The 26,273-nt window shown below is 29.4% G+C and overlaps 2 protein-coding genes across 2 annotated transcripts; one reads left to right on the top strand and one right to left on the bottom strand.

The window, feature by feature from the left end:
- Nucleotides 1–3,840: 3,840 nt before the first annotated feature.
- LOC109608371 (chromatin-remodeling ATPase INO80) lies at nt 3,841–24,422 on the bottom strand. Its single transcript, XM_049961427.1, has 17 exons — nt 24,280–24,422; nt 24,035–24,229; nt 23,816–23,985; nt 23,640–23,765; nt 23,030–23,368; nt 22,347–22,974; nt 21,713–22,207; nt 21,399–21,661; nt 21,074–21,345; nt 20,703–21,018; nt 20,018–20,644; nt 8,275–8,433; nt 8,118–8,220; nt 7,978–8,057; nt 7,709–7,919; nt 7,491–7,652; nt 3,841–4,216 (listed from the first exon to the last, which is right to left on the bottom strand). Exons 1-17 carry the CDS (start codon nt 24,329–24,331, stop codon nt 3,897–3,899), a joined length of 4,518 nt encoding a protein of 1,505 aa, XP_049817384.1. The 5' UTR covers nt 24,332–24,422; the 3' UTR covers nt 3,841–3,896.
- Nucleotides 24,423–24,844: 422 nt separating this feature from the next.
- Nucleotides 24,845–26,245, top strand: LOC109608372 (NEDD8-conjugating enzyme UBE2F). Its single transcript, XM_020024796.2, has 3 exons — nt 24,845–25,114; nt 25,519–25,680; nt 25,735–26,245. The coding sequence occupies exons 1-3, from the start codon at nt 24,854–24,856 to the stop codon at nt 25,849–25,851; spliced, it is 540 nt and encodes a 179-aa protein (XP_019880355.2). The 5' UTR covers nt 24,845–24,853; the 3' UTR covers nt 25,852–26,245.
- The last annotated feature ends 28 nt before the right edge of the window (nt 26,246–26,273 follow it).

Genomic DNA, 26,273 nt, shown 5'->3' on the forward strand with positions numbered 1-26,273 from the left:
TAATTATTATGTCCCTTTTCTCTGGAGCGTAATAACGTTCACATTGAAACTGAGTTATTCAATAAAATAATGTTTAATTTTAAATTTTGTGCTATTTCTCTGTCCACCACTGTATATTAGAATAAAAATATCTGAGAATATCAGATACTGGCTTAATGCATTAGGTTTCACAATCAGTTAAGTATTTATATCTTTAGAAGTATATATATAACTAATTGGTGTCATTAGTGAACATAGAATAAGAGACAAAATTGGACTAGTGCCCCTTGTTAGCACTAAGGGTTAAATAAAATTAGAGTTGAGACACTATCTGATATTTTACGATAGTTTGTAATAGTGAGCTAGGTAAAATTTTGTCAATCTAACTAAAATTTGCCATTAAATTGACATGTGCCAAATTACCCACCACCATATGGGAAATAGCAACTATTTTTTAAATGGAAGGGGTAGTACCTCATTTCAAAGGTATTTTTATTACCTCTTCCATGCCATTTTGCTATATAAAATGAGGCATGGAGTTACGGAATTATGATTCATTTAATGTATTAAATAAAATAACAAAAGAAACTATTTATATTATATCTACTAAGTATTTATTACTTAAAAATTTAATATTGGCATAAAAAATAGCTACTTTCTTCGTTTACTTTCCTTTATAATATGAAGAAATTTGTCGTACTTGATCTTTTCACCCAAAGATGAGATATTAATGATCAAAATCGAAATAACTGTAAAGTTCCTAATTTAAATGGGTCACACTGTAAACACAAATCGACTTGTGTATAAACAACCGTCGCTATTTTTGATTAGACGATAACACGATTGTGTTTTGGTAAGAGAACAAAATTTCATACTTAATTAAATTTGATGAAACAGTTGATGCAACATGTCACTGTTGTACCAGATCGATGGAATTAAACATCGGTTATCCGTAAAATTATCGGTTAAGCTTTAAACCGTTCGACAGTCATATTGCGGTTGTAAATGAATGAAAGTAATATCGAAATGAATTTATGCATTTATGTAATAACATCGAGACGTCCACTGTGGGAAAAGTCCAATCGTAGCGGAAATAATAATGTAAAAAATGTAATAAATATATAATTATGTCCATACAAAAAATCATAACCGTTTCAAAACGGTTGGAATGTCTTTTGGAAACTAGTTTGAGGTAGATGACGGTCAGATGTTTATTTATTTTAAATTATTTAAAAATTGTTAATGTTTTTTCATTTAATTTTGTTAATAACACTTAACTTTCAAATATGGCCTTATTGTTATTTAAAATTGTTGTTTAGTTTCACTGAAAATAACTTAACTGTTTTAAAATATTTGTTATAGTGGTAAACTTTGTCTGGTAATTTAAGATATTTGTAAGATTTAAGAATTTTAACCTTGCAAATGATATATAAATTTATTAACGTTGCTGATATTCATTCATTTTAAATTATTCAAGAAATATTAACATTTTTTTAATTCGGTTTTACCATTCAACTTTTAAACATGGCCTTATTTAAACAATATGAATAACATAGTGTTTAAAACTTTCAAATTTTTATAAAGATAAATTAATTAGTTGTAATGTTAAACTTACCTTAATATTTTAAGATATTTGTTCAAGATTTGATAAAATTTTACAAATTTTAAACATGGCCTTGCTTCAGCAATATAGCAATAGAATTGTTGCAAAATTTTTATAAAAATAACATACTGTTTTAACATATATTTATAATACTAAACTTACCCTGGTGAATTAATATATTTGATCAATATTTTATAAAATATCATTTTATTGAACTTATTATATTTTTAAAATTATTTTAAAAATAATAATCATTTGTTTAAATTTTTTTGTATCACTTAACTTTCAAACATTATTTATTGATCAGGATTTATTAATATTTTCATTCTTGTATATCATAAAAATATTTATTATCGTTATATTTGTTTATTTTGAATTTCTTTAAAAAGGTTTAATTTATATTTTTTTTTAATTGTCAAAAATACATTTTTAACATGTATCGATTTACATTATAATTTAAATAACTTACCCACCCTAACATATTTGATATATTAACAATATAACAATCAATATATATTAATATTTTAACTTTGAATATCATAAGATTTTTATTGAACTTATTATTCATTTGTTTTAAATTATTTTGAAACTATTTTTTTTTCAATATTTATTCTACACTAAATTTTTTATTGATACTAAATTTACTCTGTTAATATAAATATTTGATCAGTATTTATTAATATTTTAACTTGTATATCACAAATATGTTTATTGTCATTAATATTATTTAAATAAATTATTTTAAAAATATTATTTTTTTTAATATTATTGATTCGTCTTAACTTTGAAATAGGACATTTTTTATTGATCAGGGTTTATTAATATTTTAAACTTGTATATCTCAAAGATATGTATTGTCGTCAATAATTGTTTATTTTGAATTAATTTATAAATATTATGTTTTTTTTTAAAAAATTTATTTATACATCTTAAGTATGAAATATGGATTTTTTTATTGATACTAAACTTACCCTGTCTATATATTTGATCACTATTTATTAATATTTTAACATTGTGTATCATAAATATGTTTATTGTCATTAATATTTATTTATTTTAAATTATTTTAAAAATATTAATCTTTTTTAATGTCATTTATTCGACTTTATTTTTTTGATCAGGATTTACCAATATTTTAAACTTATATATCCCAAACATATTTATTGTCGTCAGTACTTCTTTATTTTGAATTAATTTATAAATACTAATCTTTTTTCTAAATTTATTTATACTAAAAAAATATATTTTTTTAATACAACACTTACCTTGTTAATATATTTAGTGAGTATTTATTAATAATTTAACTTTGTATATCATAAACATCTTGTCATTAATATTTAATTGTATTATTTTAAAAATATTATTTTTGTTAATATTATTTATTTAATATTTATTATATTAATTTTAAAATAAGACATTTTTTATTGATCAGGGTTTATTAATATTTTTAATTTGTATTTGTATCTCAAAGATATTTATTGTCGTCAATATTGGTTTATTCTGAATTAATTTATAAATATTAACCTTTTTTAATTTTTTTATACTTCTTAAGTTTGAAATATGGATTTTTTATTGATACTAAACTTACCCTGCCAATATATTTGATCAGTATTTAATAATATTTTAATCATAATCATAAATATTTTTATTGTTATTAATATTTATTTGTTTTAAATATTTTAAACAATATTAATATTTTTTAATATTATTTATTCCACTTAAAATAGGACATTTTTATTGATTTATTAATATTTTAAGATCGTATATTTCAAAGGTATTTATGTCGTCAATATTTGTTTATTTTGAATTATTTTAAAAATATTAATCTTTATTTTAATTTATATATACTTCTTAAATTTTTTATTGATACTAAATTTATTAAAATATTTAATTAGTATTTATTAAAATTTTAACCTTGTATAGCATAAATTGTCATTAATATTTATTTATTTTAAATTATTTATAAAATATTTATAAACACATATGGTATAATTTTTTTTTAATTTTGTTTATACCTTTTAACTTTCCAACACCCTTAGACTTACCTTGATATCTTGATGATGAGAATTTAATAAAATTGCAACCTCGTATATCATAAATATATTTATTGACGTAAATACGAAAAAATATTTTACAATGTACAATGTTTGTTCGTCCAACTGATATAAAACAAATATTTGACATGAAATCTTAACCCGTTTCATACAATTTTAATAAATTATAAACCGAAATAAAGTAATAAAATTACAAAAACAAACGACGTGTCATCTTCTTTAATTAAAAAAAAAAATAATTAACAATCAAAATTAAAAGTTTATGAATCCGAATGATCCGGAAAATCGTACATATAACTAGAATACGATGGATTACTGTTGCCCATAGAAGAGCTGGGGGTGGCGTTCGCACCATCCGAAGGCAACGGTACGGGCAGGGGTCGTGCCGGCTTCCTCGGCCTGTACGACCCCCTGGAGCCCGCATTGGACGGACCGCCAGGCTTCAACCTGGGCCGGCCCGGTCCCCTACGTACGCCAGGAGTCACCGGGCTCGAGTTGTTCGACGAACCGTCCGAAAACGAACAGGGACCAATCGATGTTTGTATCGATGAAAACGAAGCCGCCTCCAGACCATGGGAATCTGTGGAAATGTCACAATGATAAAACTGAGTCTGCTTTATATGCAAACAATTTCAAATCAACTTAATATTCAAAAACCAAACCCGCCACAATAAGGCGTTCATTGTCTTATATAACGGCGTCTTGCGCAACGTTCATTCTAATGATTCATGCCGTTGTCTAATTAATAAATGAATGATTTTGTCATCCCCGGCACCGAACGGATCGCAATCTCGCAATTGCAATGCACAACCAACATAAACCATCTCACACCTTCGACTTATATAATATGCACGCCCCGGCATCCGATTGCTCCTTGATGTCGCGATGCTAAAGGCTCAATGACAAATCGACCTTAGGCACATGCATAATGGATCGCAGAACCGCAAAAACAAAAAAGCCACCCATCGATCCCAGAAACGGATTCGGTCCGGTCCTGTTTAATACCTGATTATGCATATGTTATGTGGAGCAGTGGTTGTGTTTAAGCCTCCATCTGGCGGATATCCTTAAGGAAATCCATTGAAATTAGGTCCGTGTGAAGGTGTGCAGTGTGCACTAAATATACATTTTTTTGCAGGTACAAAAGGGACCGGGGCGCACACATTCAATTTCGGTCGGAAACGATCCACTGAGAAGAAATGCGTCGGCGGTCGAGGGAATGGAAAAAAAATTGTGCCCGATTGAAAGAAAAAACGAGGAAATAGGACACAACACGCGGAAACGACGGGTGATTTGAGTCTCTAATGTGTTCCAGTTTTTTGTTTTTTTTTTTTTTTAATTATCATCGATTCCTGGTGTCGGGCATTAAGCGTTTCCCTATCCTGCAGGCTTCGTTATCGATCTAATTGACTTTTTTATTGGCGGTAATTTATTCATTGTGCCAGAAAAAATTTTGACGTGTGGCTTCGAGGGTATTTTTATTTATTTAAATCGGGTCATCGGACAAGTGTTTAATTAACCGGGCTTCTCGGGTTACTTTTAAGTGCTCGTGAGGTACTTATCGATTTTTGATCGGTAGCCTAGAAGGGAATTGGTTAGAAAAAATCGCATTTAAATTGAATTTGACCCTTCCGATATGAAAAATCCATTATTTTGATGTATAGTCCATTGGTTTGACACAATAATGACATCAATTCAGCTTTGTCATTATGTAAACGACACGAAAAGTAGCTTGAATTGTTGTATAGTTTACAAACAGGCATGGTTGATACGAAGTTTAAATTATCAATAAAAAATGAATAAAAGCAAATGTGACATAATAATACATTGTAGTATAAAGGTTATAAAATTATGCCAGATGATTGAATGACGATAATGTTATAATTGAAAGCATAAGCAAAATAGAGTAAGTGACTAAATAATTATTTTAAGATAATTGATAGAAAATATTGGTAACCTTATTTCATTTCAAATTAATCAGTATATACTCATTATGATGGAATTGATTGTCAATTGATGGTCAATAACATGAATATAATTGGTTGGCAACATTTAGGGGAATTTCTAATTCTGTTGTTAACTATTTCGATGGCTTTTGATGAATATTGCTGTCTGGAACTATTGAACATTTTAGAAATTATTTAAAATATTCTATAGAAGTCTTGAAATAACAAAATAAATTGTTAATTTTAAAAAATTGTTACATTACTCTCTCCCTTTCCCTCCCTTCAACGAATTATATAAAAAACTATAAAAAAAGAAGATAAACTAAAGAAAATTCTTTTTTATTGACTTTGTAATTTTGATTACTGTATTATGAGGTGCATTTTAAAGATCATTCAGAATAGTTAATATCCTTCAGAGAAAATTTTTAAAACGGTTTTGGAAAACAACAAAAGAAGAATAAAATCCCAAAATTTGTCAATTTTATAACGTGGTCCAATCAGTCTCATTAACAATTTATTTAAAAAAAAAAATATTATAAAAGGAGATAAATTAAAGAAAATTCTTTCTTTTGATGGTAAGTTTATTGACTTCTTTTCAGTCAAATTGAAGCTACACAGTTTCATATTTTTGTCCATATTACCACCATGTTAATTTAAAAGATACAAGAAAATTATAACATAAAGATTGTCAATGTTGTCAAGATAAATAATTAAATATCTTAAATGTACCTTTAATGTACAATGTTTGATATTTTTCAATGTTAAACATGTTACCACCATGTTAATTTAAACGATACAAGAAAATTATAATAAAAAGGTGGTCAGTGTTGTCAAGATAAACAATTAAATATCTTAAATGCGCCTTTAATTGGAAAATTAGTAAGAAAAATTGATTTTTCTGATGTCAGTGATGTTAAGCACTCTGACGACCATCTCAGAAATTTAAAAATTATGTTGTTAATGATTTAGATAAATTTTAATGACTGTGTCATGGAGCTGCATTTTAAAGTTCATTTACAATGGTTAATATCCCGCAGACAAAATTTTTAAAAGAACTTTGAAAGACAACAAAAGAAAAATCAAGTCCCAAAACTTGTCAACTTTATAAAGTGGCACAATTAGTCTCCTTAATAATTTATATAAAAAATTATAAAAAAGTCGATAAATTAAAGAAAATTCTTTTTTTGATGCTAAGTTTATTGACTTATGTTTAGTCAAATTGAAGCTACATAGTTTCATATTTTTCAGGGTTTAACATGTTCCCATCATGTTAATTTAAAAGATACAAAAAAAAAATGTAATAAAAAGATGGTCAACGTTGTCAAAATAAAAAATTAAATATCTGTTAAGCACTCTGGTGACCATCTTAGAAATTTAAAAATTAGGATTTAGACGGATTTTGATGACTGTGTCGAGAGCTCCATCCCATATAACTTAAGTTAATAGTACTAGTTAATAGAAATTGACCAAATACTGTCAAATAAAAATAGCCTATAACATTTTTGTTATTACGTTCACTATTATAGGGTTATATTTTTGGAACCTTGAGACATTGTTTAAAAAATTGAAAACTAACTTGAAACGTTACTAACATTTTTATTTTAAACGTAACAAATTCTATAATTTTATATAATTTATTTCTTATTTAGTCAATTAGTTAACCATTCTTTTTACTTAGTCAATAATTTTAGAAATATTTAACTTCGATATTTCTCAAAAAATTCTAATAGACTATGAACGTAAATCCTAGTGGGTAATTCTTTTTATTGTGTATATAGTTTCATCAAAAATTAATCACCAGAAATCAGAATACCAAGTATCTCAAAACATCTACTTTGTCACTCGTACTCCTTCAACATGCTTGACCCACTTGTCAAAACCCTGTAAAAATCAAAAAGAGACACTTACCAGCGGGGATGGTGGTCGAATTCGCCGAACTATTGTTGTACCTCCCGGTGACGCTGTTCACCGTCCGACTCCTGGACCCCCTCGGCCTACCCCTTCGCGAGTTCCCGCGACCCGGAGTACGCTGCTTGCCACCCGACCCGTACACGTTGTACACCGAAAACTCTGCAACAAAACCGAAGCTGTGGAAAACCGCGACTTTTTAACCGACTGAAACTTACTGGACGAGTCACCGTCATCGTACAATCCGGGATACGAGGACTCCCCAATCGACGGCGCCCCATCGTCGAACATGTCCGGCGAATGGGAGTGATTGGGGCTGCTGGGACCGCTGTCCGCGTTCTGGTTCGTCCACGATTCTCCATCGGTTCCGTCTGGTGTAGAGGAAATTACGCACGGATCGACCTTTACTCGTTTGGCGTCCGGGTTACCCTGTCAAATTATTGGTAGGTATTAAAAAAGATTGTTTTGTGAACCTGGACTTGGTTACCTTATGTTGGTTGGTGTTTTTACGTTTCTTGTCTTCTTTAGGTTCGTCGTTCTTTCCAGTTCCCTCCACTTTCAGATGATCTAAAGTGGAAACAATAGATACGTCAATAGATTATGAATATTTACAACTTATCAACTTACATTTTTGTACTAATTCGTCGTCGTCTAGCAGCAAAGACACCACTTCTTTAGGTTTCAAAGTGTCTGGCTTGAAGTTGCCACCGCTGATTACCAATTTTTGTATCTGTAACATCATTAATTAATACCAAAACTAATTGGAAGAAGTTGGTGTATGTACCTCGCTTTTTTCTCTAGCCCTCTGGAGAATTCTCTCTTCTATTGAGCCTTTGCAAATCAGCCTGTATACTGTTACTTGCTTAGTTTGACCTAAACGATGGGCACGGTCCATAGCTTGTTGATCAACAGTCGGATTCCAATCGCTGTCATAAAAAATTACCTAAACAGGAAGAAAGAAGAAAAATGTACAAAAGTGATTTAAAAGAAAATATTCAAACGTTACATATTCAATAAAATTAGCAGGAATTAGGTTGCTTCTACCTCATTCAAATATAACATATTCTGTTCCTCCTTAAAATTTCTAAACCAAACATTTTCTTTGACGAATCCTTTCTTCTATACAATCTTTGCAAATCAAACTGCAGACTGTTACTTGTTCCGTTTGACTTAAACAATGGGCTCCATCTACAACTTCTTGATTTCTATTGCTGTGATAAAAAATTATAATATATAATTGTATTAAAATCCTTTCATAATGAAAGAATAAAGAAGATTGTGAAAAAGTTAAAAAAAAAATCAAGACAAAATTTATTTTTAAGTGGCAAATTATATGTAATTCTTTTTTATTTGCATGGTTTGAATTATTTGCTTCTCCTTCAAAAAATATATAAAAATTTTGTTCAACCATAAAACAACTTTGAAGAATCCTCTTTGACATAAATCCTTTGAAAGTCAATCTGTAGACTGTTAATTGCTAGGTATGACCTTTATGCCCCTACTTTTTTCCAAAATAATATAAAAATTTTGTCTCTTCTTAAAATTTCTAAATTAGAAACCAAAAATTTTATATTTGAACAAATCTTTGAAGAATTTTCTCTTCTGTAGGACATTTGCAAACAAATCTGGAGTCTGTTATTTGTTTCAACCATAAAACAACTCTTTGAAGAATCCTTTCTATCATAAAACCTTTGACAATCAATCTGTATACTGTTAATTGCTTGATATTACCTTTATGCTCCTACTTCTTTCCAAAATAAAATAAGAATTTTGTCTCTCTTTAAAATTTCTAAATTAGAAACCAAACATTTCATATCTGAATATATTTTTGCAGGACTTTCTCTTCTGTAGAACATTTGCAAACAAATCTGGAGACCATTTGCTTGGTTTGAGCTTTTTATTTCTTCCCTAAACAATATATAAGAATTTTGTTCAACCATGAAACAGCTCTTTAAAGAATCCACTATGTCATAAAACCTTTGAAACTCAATCTGTAGACTGTTAATTACTTGGTAAAACCTTTTTGCTCCTACTCCTTTCCAAAATAAAATAAGAACGTTGTCTCTCCTTAAAATTTCTAAATTAGAAACCAACAATTTCATATTTGAACATATCTTTGCAGGACTTTCTCTTCTGTAGAACATTTGCAAACAAATCTGGAGACCATTTGCTTGGTTTGAGCTTTTTATTTCTTCCCTAAACAATATATAAGAATTTTGTTCAACCATGAAACAGCTCTTTGAAGAATCCACTCTGTCATAAAACCTTTGAAAATCAATCTGTAGACTGTTAATTGCTTGGTAAAACCTTTTTGCTCCTACTCCTTTCCAAAATAAAATAAGAACGTTGTCTCTCCTTAAAATTTCTAAATTAGAAACCAACAATTTCAAATTTGAACATATCTTTGCAGGACTTTCTCTTCTGTAGAACATTTGCAAACAAATCTGGAGACCATTTGCTTGGTTTGAACTCTTTATTTCTTCCCTAAACAATATATAAGAATTTTGTTCAACCATGAAACAGCTCTTTAAAGAATCCACTATGTCATAAAACCTTTGAAACTCAATCTGTAGACTGTTAATTACTTGGTAAAACCTTTTTGCTCCTACTCCTTTCCAAAATAAAATAAGAACGTTGTCTCTCCTTAAAATTTCTAAATTAGAAACCAACAATTTCATATTTGAACATATCTTTGCAGGACTTTCTCTTCTGTAAAACATTTGCAAACAAATCTGGAGACCATTTGCTTGGTTTGAGCTTTTTATTTCTTCCCTAAACTATATATAAGAATTTTGTTCAACCATGAAACAGCTCTTTAAAGAATCCACTATGTCATAAAACCTTTGAAACTCAATCTGTAGACTGTTAATTACTTGGTAAAACCTTTTTGCTCCTACTCCTTTCCAAAATAAAATAAGAACGTTGTCTCTCCTTAAAATTTCTAAATTAGAAACCAACAATTTCATATTTGAACATATCTTTGCAGGACTTTCTCTTCTGTAGAACATTTGCAAACAAATCTGGAGACCATTTGCTTGGTTTGAGCTTTTTATTTCTTCCCTAAACTATATATAAGAATTTTGTTCAACCATGAAACAGCTCTTTAAAGAATCCACTATGTCATAAAACCTTTGAAACTCAATCTGTAGACTGTTAATTACTTGGTAAAACCTTTTTGCTCCTACTCCTTTCCAAAATAAAATAAGAACGTTGTCTCTCCTTAAAATTTCTAAATTAGAAACCAACAATTTCATATTTGAACATATCTTTGCAGGACTTTCTCTTCTGTAGAACATTTGCAAACAAATCTGGAGACCATTTGCTTGGTTTGAGCTCTTTATTTCTTCCCTAAACAATATATAAGAATTTTGTTCAACCATGAAACAGCTCTTTGAAGAATCCACTCTGTCATAAAACCTTTGAAAATCAATCTGTAGACTGTTAATTGCTTGGTAAAACCTTTTTGCTCCTACTCCTTTCCAAAATAAAATAAGAACGTTGTCTCTCCTTAAAATTTCTAAATTAGAAACCAACAATTTCAAATTTGAACATATCTTTGCAGGACTTTCTCTTCTGTAGAACATTTGCAAACAAATCTGGAGACCATTTGCTTGGTTTGAACTCTTTATTTCTTCCCTAAACAATATATAAGAATTTTGTTCAACCATGAAACAGCTCTTTAAAGAATCCACTATGTCATAAAACCTTTGAAACTCAATCTGTAGACTGTTAATTACTTGGTAAAACCTTTTTGCTCCTACTCCTTTCCAAAATAAAATAAGAACGTTGTCTCTCCTTAAAATTTCTAAATTAGAAAACAACAATTTCATATTTGAACATATCTTTGCAGGACTTTCTCTTCTGTAAAACATTTGCAAACAAATCTGGAGACCATTTGCTTGGTTTGAGCTTTTTATTTCTTCCCTAAACAATATATAAGAATTTTGTTCAACCATGAAACAGCTCTTTGAAGAATCCACTCTGTCATAAAACCTTTGAAAATCAATCTGTAGACTGTTAATTGCTTGGTAAAACCTTTTTGCTCCTACTCCTTTCCAAAATAAAATAAGAACGTTGTCTCTCCTTAAAATTTCTAAATTAGAAACCAAAAATTTCATATCTGAATTATTTTTTCTGGACTTTCTCTTCTGCAGAACATTTGCAAACAAATCTGGAGACCATTGGCTTGGTTTGTGCTTTTTATTTCTTCACCAAACAATATATAAGAATTTTGTTCAACCATGAAACAGCTCTTTGAAGAATCCACTCTGTCATAAAACCTTTGAAAATCAATCTGGAGACTGTTAATTGCTTGGTAAAACCTTTATGCTCCTACTGCTTTCTAAAATAAAATAAGAATTTTGTCTCTCCGTAAAATTTCTAAATTAGAAACCAAAAATTTCATATATGAATTAATTTTTCTGGACTTTCTTCTGCAGAACATGTGCAAACAAATCTTGAGACCATTTGTTTGGTTTGAGCTTTTTATTTCTTCTCCAAACAATATATAAGAATTTTGTTCAACCATGAAACAGCTCTTTGAAGAATCCACTATGTCATAAAACCTTTAAAAATTAATCTCATTGCTTCGTATGACCTTTATGATCCTTTTAAAAAATATAAGAATTTAGTTAGATACAAATCGCCGTCACAAAAAAATACCTAAACGTAAGTGTTTCTTCTCCACATCGAAAGAAAGAAGAAGACTGTGCAAAACTACGTTTAAGAAAAAAAATGCACATGTCAATGAAACGCCGTAGCACGAAGAGCCGAAACGGTTTTGTCATGTAAAAAGGCGATAACGTTGTTACAATAAAAAGAACCGCTGTTGCTAAATACGTCGCTAATTAATAACATGCCTCGAATTTTCTAATATTTCACATCCGTGACTTATCACGTTCTTCCACCGTCCCTTCGTGTACATTTTACAACGCATTGTCTTTAAAATACCTTTTGTCTGACTTGTATTTTTTTCCCGTGTCCGTAATAATCATAATTGAAACATTGATGAGGCGCAATTAAAACACGAACTTTTGCGCTCGAAAAACCGTGTAAAAACGTGCATAATATACCGGATATAAACATCTCCATCATGCTACCGTGTATATGTTGTATTATTGTGCGCACGTGTGATATCACGTATCAATTGGCCCCGGCCTGAATGAGTGGTTGATGTCTTTTCATGCCGGTTCATCCACCCACCCTAACAGACCGTCATGCATACACACCCGACGGTCCGAGGATCGAAGCATCTCTCTAATATATCAGTTTTAAATGGAGAATAATAAATAAGGAAGACGTCGTCGGACGACGCTTTTGTGTGCGTCGTTTTTGTTCATTTTGCGTCGTCTACGAAACTTCCATTCCGGTTAAATGAACAGGAAGAAACAATTCAGCTGTGTAAGATATGGATTTCGTTGCACAAAATAAACCACAATGGCGACTTAATGTGCATCCCAGAGACGGCTGCCGAGTGAAATTCGGAAATGAACACGTCCTTATCTGTGCGTCCGACGATCGACACAAAAATAAAAGCACATTTTTAGATTTACTCCGCTGATTACCTCGCGTAATTATATTAAATTCCTAGGTGATTACATCACTCGGACATATTTTACAATGCTGTAATTTACAATTTAAAATGCGGACTGGGAGAATGGACTTTTCCGGCAACGCATCAAACCTTTTTCCACCGACGGCGTCGTGTTTTCACAACTGAAGGCGGATTAATTAAAATTGTGTAACTTTTTATTGAACGTTTCGCACAAAATTATCGTTCTGGTACACGGCATTTAATTTAATTTTTGTTTACAACAAACGTTATTTGGAACTGTACTTCCATTTGTCGACAATTACAATGCCCAAGACTTCAAACAATAAGTATGTAATTGATGCTTCCCTACTTATATCAGAGTCATTATGTATGCAGAATGTTAAGTAAATAACAACCAGAAAATGATGAAACTGCTACAGAATTTGAAAGTAGTTTTTTACACATCGTAGAAGCTCACATTAATTAAAATCAGTTAAAACATTCATAATTACAAACTGAAAAAAAAAAGAAACATTGCGAATTTGCAATAATCAATTGGAAATTGAAGATTATCCAAATAAATATTTTAGTGTTGCGAAACTCGAATGTGTTACGTAAAACCAGGAATATTCATTACGTATCCTTTACATTTAATATTTATTCAACTTGTAAACTAAATTTACACAAGAAAGCCATACTTAAATCGCGGTGTGCTCATCATTATTATTTTTAATTCTTGACGAATTTTGTGTGTTTTATTTATGAGACTTTTGCCTTTTTTATGGTTTATTGGAATTTTGTTTAAATTTAACTTGCAGTAAAGTAATACATATAAATTACATGTAATTAAATTAAATATTAAAAATGTATTAAAATTTATTAAATTATTGATTTGATGCTATATTTAGAGTTGTCTCTTCCGGTTAAAAAATGTAAAAATGCGTGGAATGTATATACATATAACAAAAATTAAAGTTGACTCATCTTTGTGTAATAGTGGTGAAGTTTAGACTAAATCCTATAACCATTTTTCTTTCGGTTCCAAAAATATATGTGAAATGTTGAAACAGACTAACAAACGGTATAAATTTAATCAAATTATTAGAAATTTATTTTTACTTGTCAGATTATATATAATTTATGTTTTTATAATAACAACAAGTTAAGTTAAAAATACATTATAAAGTTATTGAACTGATAATAATTTTGAAATTTTGAGTTTATTTTTTTATAAATACAATTAGATTAGGAAGTTATTCAATTGAAAATATATTATGAAATTTAGAGTAAATGCTATTTTTTCATGTCAGATGTGTAATTTATTTTTTTGTAAATACAATAACTTGGGTTGAAAATTTATTAAGTTATTGAATTGATAATAAATGTGAAATTTTGACTAAATATTATTTTTACTTGTCAGATTATACGTAATTTATGTAGTCACAATTACAATAACTTGGATTAAAAATATATTAAAACTTATGAAGTTATTTAATTGATAATAAATGTGAAATTTTGACTAATTACTATTTCTACTTGTCAGATTATACGTAACTTATTTATTCATAAATACAATAACTTGGATTAAAAATATATTAATAGTTATGAAGTTATTGAGTTGATAATAAATGTGAAATTTTGTCTAAATACTATTTTTAGTTGTCAGATTATACGTAATTTATTTATTCATAAATACAATAACTTGGATTAAAAATATATTAAAAGTTATGAAGTTATTGAATTTATTATAAATGTGAAATTTTTACTAATTACTAAGTTTTCTTATCAAATTATACGTAAATTATATTTCTTATAAATACAATAACTAGGATAAACAATATATTAAATGTTATGAAGTTATTTAATTGATAATAAATGTGAAATTTTGACTAAATACTATTTTACTTGTCAGATTATACGTAATTTACTTATTCAGAAATACAATAACTTGGATATATTAAAGTTATGAAGTTATTGAATTGATAATAAATGTGAAATTTTGACTAAATACTATTTTTAGCCGTCAGATTATACGTAATTTATTTATTCATAAATACAATAACTTGCATTAAAAATATATTAAAAGTTATGAAGTTATTTAATTGATTATGAATGTGAACTTTTGACTAATTACTATTTTTACTTGTCAGATTATACGTAATTTATTTTTTTATAAATACAATAACTAGGATAAAAAATATATTAAAAGTTATGAAGTTATTTAATTGATAATAAATGTGAAATTTTGACTAAATAATATTTTTACTTGGCAGATTATATGTAATTTATTTATTCACAAATACAATAACTTGGATTAAAAATATATTAAAAGTTATGAAGTTATTAAATTGATAATAAATGTGAAATTTTGACTAAATACTATTTTTAGTTGTCAGATTATACGTAATTTATTTATTCATAAATACAATAACTTGGATTAAAAATATATTAAAAGTTATGAAGTTATTGAATTGATAATAAATGTGAAATTTTGACTAAATACTATTTTTAGCCGTCAGATTATACGTAATTTATTTATTCATAAATACAATAACTTGCATTAAAAATATATTAAAAGTTATGAAGTTATTTAATTGATTATGAATGTGAACTTTTGACTAATTACTATTTTTACTTGTCAGATTATACGTAATTTATTTTTTTATAAATACAATAACTAGGATAAAAAATATATTAAAAGTTATGAAGTTATTTAATTGATAATAAATGTGAAATTTTGACTAAATAATATTTTTACTTGGCAGATTATATGTAATTTATTTATTCACAAATACAATAACTTGGATTAAAAATATATTAAAAGTTATGAAGTTATTAAATTGATAATAAATGTGAAATTTTGACTAAATACTATTTTTAGTTGTCAGATTATACGTAATTTATTTATTCATAAATACGATAACTTGGATTAAAAATATATTAAAAGTTATGAAGTTATTGAATTGATAATAAATGTGAAATGTTGACTAAATACTATTTTTAGTTGTCAGATTATACGTAATTTATTTATTCATAAATACAATAACTTGGATTAAAAATATATTAAAAGTTATGAAGTTATTTAATTGATTATAAATGTGAACTTTTGACTAATTACTATTTTTACTTGTCAGATTATACGTAATTTATTTTTTTATAAATACAATAACTAGAATAAAAAATATATTAAAAGTTATGAAGTTATTGAATTGATAATAAATGTGAAATTTTGACTAATCAGGTACTGTTAAAAGTATATTAAAAATATATACACAAAAATACAATGATTTTAGCAATTATTTTTTATTGAACTGTTTTTTAAGTTCTAAATATATGAAATATTAATACTGATTACCAAACAAACAAAAATTTAATAAAAACACAGATTAGACAGTTTTACTTCTAAAATGCTCATATTACTTTTGCTTTAGATTTAACAATGAAAATGAAATAAGTAAGCAGAGATCCAAAGGACAAAGAACGTACATAATCCAAAATATTCGAATTAAAAAGTTGAATGATCTCTACAAAATTTGTGACAATGTTTTTGAAATTAATTCAATGTGAAAAATGTCGAATATACTAAGGTTATAGAGCAAAATTACCATATGTAAATTGATTATGTGTAGAGATCAATCAACTTACAAGTCAAATATCGTTTCCATCTCATTCGAACATAATTAAAATTTCCAAAATTCTAAACCAAAAAATTGATCCAAGAAAATACGAATGAACTGTTCCACCCTTTCCTCCCCATCCAACCACCAATAACAATAACAAAAAAAAAAACCCGATCATCCCGCAACCGTTTTATTTGCGAGGGCCAGAAAATGTCGCGCTGGTAAACAAAAAAATAAAGGTGGAGATTATTTGCATAGCAGCGTCGTTAAAAAGAAATTCGTCTGAGCATTTTTTTGTACGAATTTAGTATGCTCATTGTAATCTACCTGTTAGTGGGCTGTGACTGTGAATAAGTGCGGAATGCCCTGACGTATGCTACGGATTTGCTGAGAACTTTTCAACCAGGTTCTCCCAGCATGTTTGTCGAAGTACGTGGACAATGCATCCGTTATACAGTGGCGCGCTATCAGATTTTTTTTTCACATAATGCGGACGACAGATACGGAGGAGACGATAGAAATGTCTATCCGACTACCGGGGCGACTTCGAACGTTTCTCCTTTTGGTAAAGCTCCACTTGCGATTTGGATACGAAGGGTTTATGTTAATTTGCCTAATTGTCGTCTCGTAATGAATGATAACGAGGAAACGAGATCGTCAAATTCATCTTGTAAATCCGTTTAATGAAACGACTTCTTTGCTGGTACAGAGGAATTTTACGGACCCGTATATTTTTTTTTGAAAACCAGATGAGATTCGTGTCCCGCCAATGCTATCGAAACATGACTATTAGCGTTATGTTGTAGGAAATGCACAACAAATTCCTTTCAATTATTTAACCGACTCTATCGAGCAATAAAATATTACGACTAGGGGCGTGAGAAAATAATATTTTGATATTAATTCGTAATTAATAACCGATACATTAACATCGTGAAATGGAGAGTATCAAGTATAGACTGTCTGCCACGTCTGCCGATAAGGATATAAGGTAGGAGACTGCGACTAGAGATGGGAATTACTGTAATTCACTTCGTATTAATTTATTAATTCTAAAAGAGAAGCAATTGATTCTTGTAATAGTTTTGAAGTGTAATTGAATATTTTAGGCACGTCGCAGGCGATACTGAACGAAAACCGTTTATAGATACGTCGTTTTAATTCTTGTTTACATTCGAAATAGGGAAATATCTATATTCTTTTTTGTTTGTATTATTATTCCAAATAAGTAGACGATTTTCGTATTATTATACACAAAACTGTTCAATTTAACCGTTAAATTCTTGTACATTTACAGATTAGTCAATTTTAACGTAATTGTTAAAGAAAAACTTCTTCGTTTACTTATTTTAGTACTTTAGTTAATTATTTGTTGTGGGTTGATTTCCAATTCCAATAAATAAAACATTTTAAAAGACTCAACTTAATTAAATATCACAGGGAAGTTGGAATAATTCTTTTGTGTATTATTGTCCAATATTTATTTAACATTATCAATGAAATGATACATTAAAAAATGTATTTGCTGCTATAAAATGTTCAAATATTGATTCTTAAAAGACTGATAATGTTAAATATCTCAGTGAAGTTAAAATAATTACTTTATTTACAATTTTTCAATATTATCAAAAATATGACATAATAAAATTGTATTTGCTGTTATAAAATGTACAAATATTGATTATTATGGACTAATTTTCTATTCCAATAAATAAAACATATTAAAAGACTGACAATTTAATTAAATATCATAGTAAAGTTAAAATAATTGCTTTAGATATAATTCGCTAATACATATTTAATATTATCAATGATATAATATATTAAAAAATGTATTTGCTATTATAAAACATGCAAATATTGCTTCTTGTGGATTAATTGTCAGTTCCAATAAATAAAACATGTTAAAAGACACAATTTAATTAAATATCACAGTCAAGTTAAAATAATTGCTTTGGGTATAATTCTCCAATATATATTTAATATTATCAATTATATGATATATTAAAAAATGTATTTCCAGTGATAAAATGTAGAAATATTGATTTTTGTGAGTTAATTTTCATTTCAAATAAATAAAATAGGTTAAAAGACTGACAATTTAATTAAATATTACAGTAAAGTTAAAATAATTTCTTTGGATATAATTCTCCAATATACATTTAATATTATCAATGATATGATATATTAAAAATATATTTGTTGTTATAAAACATATAAATACTGATTCTTGTAGATTAATTGCCAATTCCAATAATTAAAACATGTTAAAAGACTGACAATTTAATCAAATATCACAGTCAAGTTAAAATATTTTCTTTGGGTATAATTCTCCAATATACATTTAATATTATCAATGATATAATATATTAAAAAATGTATTTGCTGTTATAAAACATACAAATATTGATTCTTGTGGATTAATTGTCAGTTCCAATAAATAAACATATTAAAAGACACAATTTAATTAAATATCACAGTAAAATTAAAATAATTTCTTTGGGTATAATTCTCCAATACATATATAATATACATAATATTATCAATGATATGGTATATTAAAAAATGTATTTGCTGTTATAAAACATACAAATATTAATTCTTGTGGATTAATTGTCAGTTCCATTAAATAAAACATGTTAAAAGACTGACAATTTAATCAAATATCACCATAAAATCAGATAAAATAATTTCTTTGAGTATAATTCTCCAATATACATTTAATATTTATCAATGATATGTAGTTGCTGTTATAAAACATACAAATTTTGATTCTTGTGGATTAATTGTCAGTTTCAATAAATAAATAATGTTAAAAAACTGACAATTTAATTAAATACCACAGTAAACTTAAAATAATCTCTTTAGGTGTAATTCTAGAATTTATGTTTAATATTATCAATTATATGATGTAAATGTATTTGCAGTGATAAAATGAAGAAATATTGATTTTTGTGAGTTAATTTTGTACATATATTGATTCCTGTAGATTAATCTCCAGTTTCTTATTAGAATAAGTAAAAGATATTAAAAGACTGACAATCTAATTAATTATTGAAGAAAATTAGGATATTTTTTGTATACAATTTTCAAATTTTTGCATAAAAAGCATATTCTAGATATTTTTTATTGCCTTTTAAAGAAACGATTTGAGAATGTTAATAAAAATGTTTAAATTAAATGATTATAGTGGCGCCATCTATTGCAGCAGACCTGAACTTAAGTTGATAAACGCCACCTATTTGAAACTTTTACTCAAAGATTTCTCTTTTACCCATAACAATTTGAATTTCAACTAGAGAATGGTTAAATGTAATTAAATTATATCAATTAATTTAATAGCCTCCGTGAATAAAAACAAGTAAAACACTCACCGTATCCGCCGCCGTTAAATTGATACCGAGACCGCCCGCTCTGGTACTGAGCAGGAAAACGAAAATGTCAGTCCTAGCCTGGAAATCAGCCACCATGTCCCTCCTTTCTGAGATCTTCGACGACCCGTCCAGCCGCATGTACTTGTGATGCCGGTGCCACATGTACTCCTCCAACAGGTCGATCATTTTGGTCATTTGAGAGTATATCAGAACTCTGTGACCTCCCTCCTTCAGACGTTTAAGCAGCCCGTCCAAAACGGACAGTTTACCGGAGTCGGTCACTAGCGTTTCCTTATCCGGAATGGTGATGCCGGACCAGCCGTTCAAAGGTCTGATAATGTCCACACAGTTCGACGGCTGAGGGTGGAACGTTTCGGCAGATCTACGTCCGAATGTGTTACCACTGGCTTTCGACCAGAAGTGGTTCAAGGAATAGTAGTTGTAGTCGTCTATGTGTCTTATGAGATCCCATGCGGCTCTACGCGAATAACAGTACAGTGTGATCGGATTGGTAGACACTTTTGGCATGTAGCAGAACAAAAACGAAGGTAGATCAGTCTTTTCGCATTTGAACACTTGACTTGGCCGTGGTTTGTATTCAAAATCAGGCAGGGTCTTTAACTGTCCCTAAAAATGTTATTCAATATAATATTAATGTGTGTGTGATTGAGACTATGTGACTTACGTTGTTGTTACTACTTTCATTGTCGACGTTAGTCTCGTCCTCCTGTTTAACACCCCCATGCTTAGCTCTAATGTTTTTATGTTCTACAGTTTCAGCCATTGAATGATAATAATGATCACTAAACGTATATATGACTCGACTTCCACAGTTATTCCTAGTAAATACCAAGTTTTCTAAAATACTGTTTTCTATGTGTGGTTTGGACATTTTAAAGTTGTGTCTCAAACGAATACTAGGACCTTCGTTGTAATCGTCATAGAAACTCCTGTGATATAACAAATTATCTTCTTTTTCCGTATTAAAGTAGTGGTTCCATCTAAAATCACAAAAAAGATTATTAAACATTAACAGAATGCTTAAAGTTAACTAACCTTTGTAAAATATCACCATTAAAAATTTTGTACAATTCGTTAAAAGATAAATTTAAAGAGAAACAAAAATTAAATATAGTACTTTCAAAATAATCCCTAACTGCATGTGCAATATATTCAGAAGTGAACAAAAACCATTTCTGCAGTTTTAAATTTAACAGTTTTCTCACATTAAAATCATACACTAAATAAGGAACGTTATAAAAAAGATTGGACACTCTAATTGGTGATTTTGCGTCCCTCCTTTCAAACAGCTCCGGATGATTACACACCTAAAAACAAAAACTTGCATTATAAAGTAATTATTAATTGTACTAGTAGTTACTTTTCTAAATTGCATGACTAAATTCATCAAATTGGAAGTGAAGCTTTTGTCAACAGCATGGGAGTCTCCACCGCCCACAGTGTAATGCAGCAAATCTTCGATTTTGATTTTCCGTTTCAACGCTACATACAACAAATTCTGTCTTGTGGTCAAAGGACAGTATACCATAACTTCAATCTTATCAGACAATTCGTTCTCTACATCTTTTTTAATCCTCCTCAACATGAACGGTTTTAAAATCATATGTAGTCGAGATAAATGCTCTGAAACAAACAGTTTGTATTATACATTCAAATGAGAATGAAAACCATTACTTTCATCAATTCCTGTTTTATTTTCTGCGTGGCTTTCAATATCCTTCGAAAACCACTCGTTAAACTCTTCATGGGAGTCAAACAATGTGGGCATAATGAAATGGAGTAATGCCCACAACTCAGCCATACTGTTTTGTATGGGTGTACCACTGAGAAGCAATCGATTTCTGCAGCTGAAACCCAATAACGTTTTCCACCTCATACTGCTTGTACTCTTGATGGCCTGAGCTTCATCTAGTATCATATATTGCCACTTTATCCTGTTGAAGTATTTAATATCGGTGATGACTATTTGATAGCTGGTTACAACAATGTGAAAACTGGCGTCTTTGGTATAGATGTCCTTTTGGTCCCAGAACTGCCGAAGGATCTTCCTTTCATGGGGATTCCCCCAGTAGGGCACCACCTTAAAGTCCGGCACGAACTTCGCAATTTCTTGTTGCCAGTTGTGTAACGTGGACGCTGGCGATATTATTAAAAACGGACCCCAAACAGCTGAAAACAATTAAATTCGTCGAAATATTAATTTAATTTAAATAAAATAAATATAATAACTTATTAATAGCCAATTTATAAAAAATCTACTAAATTAAACGACTACAAATAAAAACAAAGCAATTAGAAACACACTCACAGTACTTTTGAGCAATATGACACAAGAACGCGATGCTCTGCACAGTCTTTCCAAGTCCCATCTCGTCCGCCAATATTCCACTGATCCCCTGCGAATACAGGTTGGCCAACCAGTTCATGCCCCTGAGCTGATAACCCTTGAGCTTCCCTCTGAATATGTCCGGCTGAGGCTGCTCAGTTTCCGTGTCAGTCTCCTCAACAGTCGAGTTCGCCTGCATGTCGAAGTGTTTCGTGCGGGCTTTCTCGTTCTGAAACGCTTCCTGTGCGTTCCTCTTCGCCTTCTCCTTCATCATTTCGCTGTCGTAATCGTCGGTGGGAAGTTTAACCGCGGACTCCTCGTCCAACTGGCTTAAAATTCTAAGCTGTTCCTCCGGCGAGGCGGTGCCCAGTTTTTTCGACATGAAGTGGGCGTACAATTCGGTCTGTGTTATCAGGAAATTCAGCTTTCTTTGCTGTCTCTTGGCTTCGACGAGTTCGTGGTCGATCTTTCTCTGTTCCTCCGCTTCTTTTTCCAAGCGTTTTTTGACCTCTCGGTCGAACCTCCTGGATCTCTTCCAATAGGCGATGTTCTCCCTGGATAATCTCTTCATTCTCCACGGCTGTTCTTTCACCGTTCTCGCTGATTGTAACTGAAAATTTATGCATTCACTAAATGTACTTTTTTAAAACAAACTAGAAACTTACAGCTTTTTGTCTTCCATATTTGACGCACTGTTGGGCTACTCTCTTAGTTTGTATCAACATTTCCTTATGACGATTTATTTTAGCTCTGTGTTGTTTGCCTATTTCCTTTTTCACCATGCTAGTAAACAGTTTCCTCCTCTTAGTGGCCATAATATCCTCCCATTTCTTTTTGGACTCCTCATCTTTAAATTTCTTAGCCTTTTTCTTGGTTGCAGTATGTGAATGTGATGATAGTGATGGAGGGACTGAGCCAACGTCTGAATTAATATTAGAGTCATCTTCATCCATATGTTGGTAGTCCATTCCATTTTCCATTTCCATTCCCAATATGTTTTCATCCTTAAAAACAAATATTTAAAATTATATTCATTGATATCCCAATTTTTCTAGTAATTTTTTAGGAATTTTGTATAAACCATCCAAGAATACATTTTTTACTAATACAATTATTTAAATTTTACTCTCCATTTTTTAGTTTTAAAATTTAATATACACAATATCCACTTAGTTAACATGAAACTTAAACATGAAGCCTAAATTTCCGAAAAATTGCTTAGGTACTTTTTTTTAATATACTATATACTAAAAAATATTCAGATTAATCACATACTTTTTGAGATACATAGTTTGACTCCTCAAAATCATTTGTCCTGGCTGGCAAATTTCTTTCTATTTCTGGATAATGATCGACTGTGCTTATTAAACCGGCCCCATAAAACATATAATTGTCCACATTCTAAAAACATACAATTTTAATTATGCACAGTGCAAAGTTCAACAATTTACCTCTTTCGTTTGCCTCAAACGCTTCTGATAAGCATGATACCGGGTGATTAATTTGTACTGTGTATCTGGTGATGTGTCAGAGTTCTCTTGCAAAATATCTGCTAGCCATTTCCTATTGTTTGACACCAATTTGAAATTGTAGAAGTCCTTCGTGCAGTTTGGTTCTGAATCTAAAATAATTGTGATTAGATGTAAAGTTGTTGCTAAATTGTTGTTTACCTTTAAGTATTGACTCTGAATTGATGTCATTGATGTTGGTTATGTCATCAGAGTCATCACTATCACTGCTATTTGAAACCTTATTGATGTTTTGTAAAAACAGAGTCAAATCTAAAGCTTTTTCAACTCTTTGTACATGTACAGGTTTAGAAGTCCCTGGTAAACTGTCGCTATGATCGTTATAATCATTATTATCTAAAATAAACACGTATTTAACGGAATTTTTAAAATTACGATATTTTTACCTGGTATAACTTTGTAAGGTTTATCATAAATATTTCTTATATTTTTAGACATAGTGAATGAATATGTCGAAGGTTGCCAATAAAATCAACGTTTTAAATATTATTTTTAATGGACTATTAGTAACGTTAATAAACATTTTTGTCCAATATTACATTATTCATTTTTATTTTATAACCTATTTTTTTGACATTTGACATCAAAACAACTCTACCATAGATAAAAGCTTCAAAGAAAAACGTATCATAGATGTAACTATAACATTTATATCTGCCACTTTTGGAAATAATTAAAAACTACTGCATTATTATTAATGTTTCTTAAAGCACAATCAACTAGTTATCAAGAACTTTCGTTTGTTCATTTGTTTTTTCTTTAATAATTTAAAACAAAATTTAATACGTGCAAACTGTATAAACAACCCGGCAGTCATGCCAACCAAATAACAAACCAATAAATAACACTGCCTAACCTACAAATCGTTGTTAGAAAGAAAATAAACAATGCTTTAAATACGAAAAAGTATTTAGCCATAGTTTAATATAAGTTTAGTGAATATAGTTATAGTTTAGAAAAATGATTACGCTGTCGCAGCGTTTGAAGCGCAAATCACAGAATGACGAACAATCAGGTTCCAATAGGGCCTCAATCAGAGACAGACTGTTAGTGAAGGAGGCACAGGAAATGTCCCAGTTGCTTCCGTCGTGTTGCACTGTAAATTACGCTAGTGAAAATGACCTAGGTCTTTTTACATTGATAGTCAAGCCAACTGAAGGTTTCTGGGAAGGAGGGACTTTTAAGTTCGAAATAAATGTCACTGAGGAGTATAATATGGTTGTAAGTACACTTAGATGTTTTTATGTTGTATTAGATTCATCACAAACACATCTTTTTGCCCTCCACTGTTGTAAAAGTAGCACAGCAAATTTAAATGTCTGTATATTGACTGTTGTTGATTTTGTTAATTTATACTTGTAATTTCTCCTTATTGCTTATGTTGCAACTACTACTAAATTATAAAGTCATTACACAAGTAAGTAAATATTACTTAGTGAAGTACCACAATCTTTAATTACAAGCATATTATATGAACAAGTTAATCACAAGTTAATAATTAATATAATTTTACTTAAAATGTAAACATTTTTACCTGTGCTGTGCTATTTGGAAATGATTTGTTCTAAATTACATAATACCATCTTAGTCTCATAAGTTAAATCAATGTTATGTTCTTATTTCAGCCTCCCGTAGTGAAATGTCTTACAAAGTTGTGGCACCCCAATATAACTGAGTCAGGGGAAGTTTGCCTGTCACTACTGAGACGTCATAGCGTAGATGGAATGGGGTGGTCTCCAACAAGACGCCTAAAAGATGTCGTCTGGGGTCTAAACGCACTATTCACAGTAAATACGTCATTTGATTTGCTCACTTTCATTTCAATTTATGTTTTGTTGTAGGATCTCTTGAATTTTGATGACCCTTTAAACGTGGAGGCTGCTGAGATGTACCGTAACTCTAAGGAAGAGTTTAAAATTAAGGTCATGGAATATGTGGCCCATTATGCCCAAGAGTGATGACTATTTTTCTTATTCTGAATATATAGATATCTGTCATCTTGTATATGTCCTGTATATTCTATTGTTCAGTTATGTTTGTGATATTTATTTGCATTTTGTTTCTTAAAATTTGTTACATAACTGTAAATTAAAACTTATTTTTCCTTTAATAAGAATTATTTATATTTTTCCCATCATTTCGAAAAATCAAGATCAAGATTGAACATATAATTCAACAATTTTTACATTTTAACTGCTCTAAAACTATATTAATTGAATATATATTTAATCTTGATCTTTGGCAATAGAAATTTAATTTTTAATTCTGTTCTATGTAATTTTATTGTAGAAACAAAGATTTATATTTCTAAAAACTACTTGAAACGATTTTGATATTGTTTATTTTCTTTATTAAAAAAATCAACCAAAATTGTGAGGGT

Source organism: Aethina tumida, chromosome 1 (assembly GCF_024364675.1).
Source record: "Aethina tumida isolate Nest 87 chromosome 1, icAetTumi1.1, whole genome shotgun sequence".
NCBI classification, from domain to species: domain Eukaryota; kingdom Metazoa; phylum Arthropoda; class Insecta; order Coleoptera; family Nitidulidae; genus Aethina; species Aethina tumida.

Bases quoted from the DNA above. Each gene is read 5' to 3' on its own strand.
- LOC109608371 (XM_049961427.1), bottom strand. From the start codon at position 24,331: ATGTCTAAAAATATAAGAAATATTTATGATAAACCTTACAAAGTTATA. The intron at 23,986-24,034 runs GTAAACAACAAT...CAATTATTTTAG, and splicing joins TTCAGAGTCAATACTTAAAG to ATTCAGAACCAAACTGCACG. The intron at 21,019-21,073 runs GTTAGTTAACTT...TTGTGATTTTAG, and splicing joins AATGGTGATATTTTACAAAG to ATGGAACCACTACTTTAATA.
- LOC109608372 (XM_020024796.2), top strand. From the start codon at position 24,854: ATGATTACGCTGTCGCAGCGTTTGAAGCGCAAATCACAGAATGACGAA. The intron at 25,115-25,518 runs GTAAGTACACTT...TTCTTATTTCAG, and splicing joins CTGAGGAGTATAATATGGTT to CCTCCCGTAGTGAAATGTCT. The intron at 25,681-25,734 runs GTAAATACGTCA...GTTTTGTTGTAG, and splicing joins GTCTAAACGCACTATTCACA to GATCTCTTGAATTTTGATGA.